The sequence below is a fragment of the Scylla paramamosain genome, chromosome 11 (genome assembly GCF_035594125.1).
Source record: "Scylla paramamosain isolate STU-SP2022 chromosome 11, ASM3559412v1, whole genome shotgun sequence".
Taxonomy (NCBI): domain Eukaryota; kingdom Metazoa; phylum Arthropoda; class Malacostraca; order Decapoda; family Portunidae; genus Scylla; species Scylla paramamosain.
The window spans coordinates 7,448,166-7,452,500 of record NC_087161.1 but is presented as its reverse complement, the minus strand read 5'-3'; the positions used below and the strand labels follow the sequence as shown (position 1 = coordinate 7,452,500).

At 38.4% G+C, this 4,335-nt stretch overlaps 1 protein-coding gene across 1 annotated transcript; it reads left to right on the top strand.

The window, feature by feature from the left end:
• Window positions 1-421: 421 nt before the first annotated feature.
• Window positions 422-3,476, top strand: LOC135105284 (ficolin-1-like). Its single transcript, XM_064013506.1, has 2 exons — window positions 422-849; window positions 3,317-3,476. The coding sequence occupies exons 1-2, from the start codon at window positions 422-424 to the stop codon at window positions 3,474-3,476; spliced, it is 588 nt and encodes a 195-aa protein (XP_063869576.1).
• Window positions 3,477-4,335: the final 859 nt, after the last annotated feature.

Here is a 4,335-nt window from a genome sequence, read left to right as displayed (position 1 = left end):
TAATAATAATAATAATAATAATAATAATAATAATAATAATAATAATAATAATAATAATAATAATAATAATAATAATAATAATAATAATAATAATAATAATTATTATTATTATTATTATTATTATTACTATTATTATTATTATTATTATTATTATTATTATTATTATTATTAGTAGTAGTAGTAGTAGTAGTAGTAGTAGTAGTAGTAGCAGCAGCAATAGTAGTAGTAGTAGTAATAGTAGTAGTAGTAGCAGTAGTAATAGTAGTTGTAGTAATAGTAGTAGTAATAGTATAAATCTTCGCTGATGGTGTGCGCATGTGTCTGCGCCGTCATCTTGGGAGATAAATTTTCTCTCTCTCTCTCTCTCTCTCTCTCTCTCTCTCTCTCTCTCTCTCTTGTTACGGTGCAGGAGGCGAGGGCAATGGTGAAGAAGGTGAAGCATGAAATCAACACGTGGAAGTCTCCGCCGCGCCACTGCAAGGACTTACTGGTTTCCGGAGACAACGTAAGCGGCGTGCGCCAGATACACCATTTCCCTAACCGACCCTACTTCCGCGTGAATGCCTACTGTGAGCAGACCATCGACGGGGAGGGGTGGACCGTGGTGCAGCGAAGAAGCAACGACTCCAACCGTGAGAGATTCTACAGGACGTTCAAGGAGTACCAGTTGGGTTTCGCTGACACGGGAGGTGAATTCTGGCTTGGTCTCGACCCTATTCACGCGCTGACCCCCACGGGACTGCACGAGTTACGAATTGATTTGGAAGATTATGATGGAGAACAGGGTTTCGCTAAGTATGGCTACCTCCGTGTGGAAGGGCCGCCTTTCTATTACCTTGGTGCCAAATTGTATGTACTGTACAGACCCTCACTTTGTTCAAACAGGTCATGAAAGAAACTCTGATAAACATCTTGGTTGTGATGCTTCATGTAGCAGTGATCTATGTTCCTCCTCCTTCATTTCTTCCTTCTGCCTTCCTTCTTTCGTCTTTCGTTTCTTCTCTCTACCTCTCTTCGCTTTTCCATTCTTGTTGTATATCTTTCCTTCTTTCGCGTTTATCTTCTCTTGGTGTTCCTTGGGTTGCGACACTGATATTACTTCAGCACTTTCATGTGTGTGTCTGTATGTGTGTCATGCTTGTTGTGTGGTTGCAGGTTCACTGGAGACGCAGGCGATGCACTAATCAACCACAACGCTGTAGCTTTCTCCATCCATGACGTTGATCGGGACAGGAACACGAAAAACTGCGCCGCGGTGCGAGTATTGAGTAGGCTTCGGCTCAACGCAAGACAGTATTAAGGGGTTCAGTCATTTAGCCTAATTTTGACTTCTCTCTATTCCCAAACCAAATCAACCCTGCTATTTTCCCCTTTCCCTTCCCCTTCCTTTAGATGGGGACCCCCATCCACTCAACAAATTTTGTCACACATGCACCCGATCCCTTTCCCTGCCTTAGGGATATTTCGGGCTAGGTTGGTACCCTGGCAAACATACAGTATACGTTTGGAAAACTTCATAATCAAAGCATTTTCCACACATTAGTGTTACAATACACATTGTGTAATATATAATAATACTTTTAGTGACTGATCGAATAATAAATACATTCATATAATTATATACACAATGTAAATACATAATATGGTTGGCTGTCTGGCGCCAGATTTGCGATTTGTTTACCATAGGCGACTCTCAGCACACCATTCTCTCCAGTAAAGCTGTGGTCACACCACCACTTACTTGACCAGATTTTTTTTTTTTTTTCGTCTGACCTACACCTTCCTTGATTTTTTTTTTTTTTTATGTAGGAAGGATACTGGCCAAGGGCAACAAAAATCTAATAAAAAAAAATGCCCACTGAAATGCCAGTCCCATAAAAGGGTCAAAGCAGTGGTCAAAAATTGGTGGATAAGTGTCTTGAAACGTCCCTCTTGAAGGAATTCAAGTCATAGGAAGCTGGAAATACAGAAGAAGGCAGGGAGTTCCAGAGTTTACCAGAGAAAGGGATGAATGATTGAGAATACTGGTTAACTCTTGCGTTAGAGAGGTGGACAGAATAGGGGTGAGAGAAAGAAGAAAGTCTTGTGCAGCGAGGCCGCGGAAGGAGGGGAGGTATGCAGTTAGCAAGATCAGAAGAGCAGTTGGCATGAAAATAGCGGTAGAAGACAGCTAGATATGCAACATTGCGGCGGTGAGAGAGGGGCTGAAGACAGTCAGTTAGAGGAGAGGAATTGATGAGACGAAAAGCTTTTGATTCCACCCTGTCTAGAAGAGCAGTATGAGTGGCACCCCCCCAGACATGTGAAGCATACTCCATACATGGACGGATAAGGCCCTTGTACAGGGTTAGCAGCTGGGGGGGTGAGAAAAACAGGAGAAGAGGTTGGGGACTGATGGGGACTCCGAGGCTGGTGGAGGAGTCGCCATGATTTTAAAATTTTTGAGTAAAGGGTGTGTGTGTTATTAGGTGCTTGTAGTTTTGTGTGGAGGAAGAGAGTTGTCTTTAGAGGGCAGGCTGTGACTACCCCCTTGTGTTGTGAGACACAAAGGGAAACGTTCAGTGAGGTCACAGCTGGGTTTAATGATAAGTTCACAGCACCCTCTGAACAGTGCTTTAGACCTCACTGGGAGTAATTATCGTTTCGGCAGGTGTCTACTGCCTCCTCCTGATATGAATAATCTGGGTAAATGCTCAAACCCCATGGTGTGGTGACAAGGGACTACCTGGTGCAGCTCATAGTTTAGATAAGGCATCCTCCACAATAAGAAGACAGACGAGAGAATGCTCCTGCTGAAAAAAAAAAGAAAGTGTGGACAAGGATAGCTGAAAAATTCAGCACAGTGGGCGAGCAGCAATCAAACCAGCCTATGTTGACTTGGGCTTGTAATCATACTAAACACATCGAAGTCTTTCACAAACTATAAGAACATTTATTTATTTATTTATTTATTTATTTATTTTTTATTTTTTTATTTTATTTTATTTTTTTTTTATGTACGCAGGCGTTGAAATTAGTTTCTCAATTTCAAATGTTTTTTGCCACATGAAAATTCTTAAAGATTTCATCACTGCATAGGTAAGAAAAAGAAAAGACATTTTGAAGCTAATTTCCCTTTTTTTTTTTTTTTTTTGTCTGAGGAACTTGAATATTTCCTAAGAAAAAAAAAAAACATTCACACATTTCTCATCAAAAGTGGATGTATGCATGCGTAATATTTCTTTTTTTTTTTTTTTTTTTTTTTTTTTTTTTTTTTGTCAATAACCTACTATTACTTCCAGTACTAGATTGTGTGACCGAGTCTTTCACCTTTCAGGTCTTACGGGGCTTGGTGGTATCACAATTGCTACGATTCCAACCTAAATGGCCACCAGTATAACTTTGCCTCTACAGCCGTCGATGAGATCAGATGGAACGCCTGGGATGGCCACGACTCCCTCAGGCGAACCTCCATGATGGTCCATCCCGCCTACTGAGCCATTCTGGAGATATTCAAGATAATATTAAACTAACATTAGCCTTTTCATTTGAGGATTAGACCAGGTTAGGTTAGGTTTAAATTTATTCAGTTCATTAATTTCACTGCTTATTCCCCTCATTGTGTAGATCACGATTTGAAATAATAATAATAATAATAATAATAACAACAATAATAATAATAATAATAATAATGATAATAATAATAATAATAATAATAATAATAATAATAATAATAATAATAATAATAATAATAATAATGATAATAATAATAATAAAGATAATGATGATAATAATAATAATAATAATAATAATAATAATAATAATAATAATGATAATAATAATAATAATAATAATAATAATAATAATAATAATAATAATAATAATAATAATAATAATAATAATAATAATAATAATAATAATATAATGTCTAGTAACTTCTACCCGACACATTTTTTACCAGTTTTTCTTTTTCTTTAAGCTGTTTTCATTAAACCCATTTTATTATCTTCAATGATCCCAATTGCCATAAAAGAAGGTAATGACAGTGAGTTCAATATTAAACACAACACTGCTCTTGTCATTTTATTAGAACATCCTCTCAGCAAATTACCATGAATAATTTTTTCATTTCACTTCAATATTCCCTACGTCACCCAAGCCAGCTGTTCTCAAGTCGCTGAACAGTCTCAAGAACCAACAAGATTATGACGGTGGGTGGCGGCCCCATTCAATGAGTGCACGCCAGTGAGGGGATTGGTGGCCATATTCAGTGAGTGCACGCCAATGAGGGGATTGGTGGCCATATTCAGTGAGTGCACGCCACTGTGGGGATTGGTGGCCCCATTCAGTGAGTGC

Excerpts from the sequence above, each read along its gene's own strand:
- LOC135105284 (XM_064013506.1), top strand. The coding sequence starts at position 422 with ATGGTGAAGAAGGTGAAGCATGAAATCAACACGTGGAAGTCTCCGCCG. Across the intron at positions 850-3,316 it reads TATTACCTTGGTGCCAAATT|GTCTTACGGGGCTTGGTGGT; the intron begins GTATGTACTGTA and ends TTCACCTTTCAG.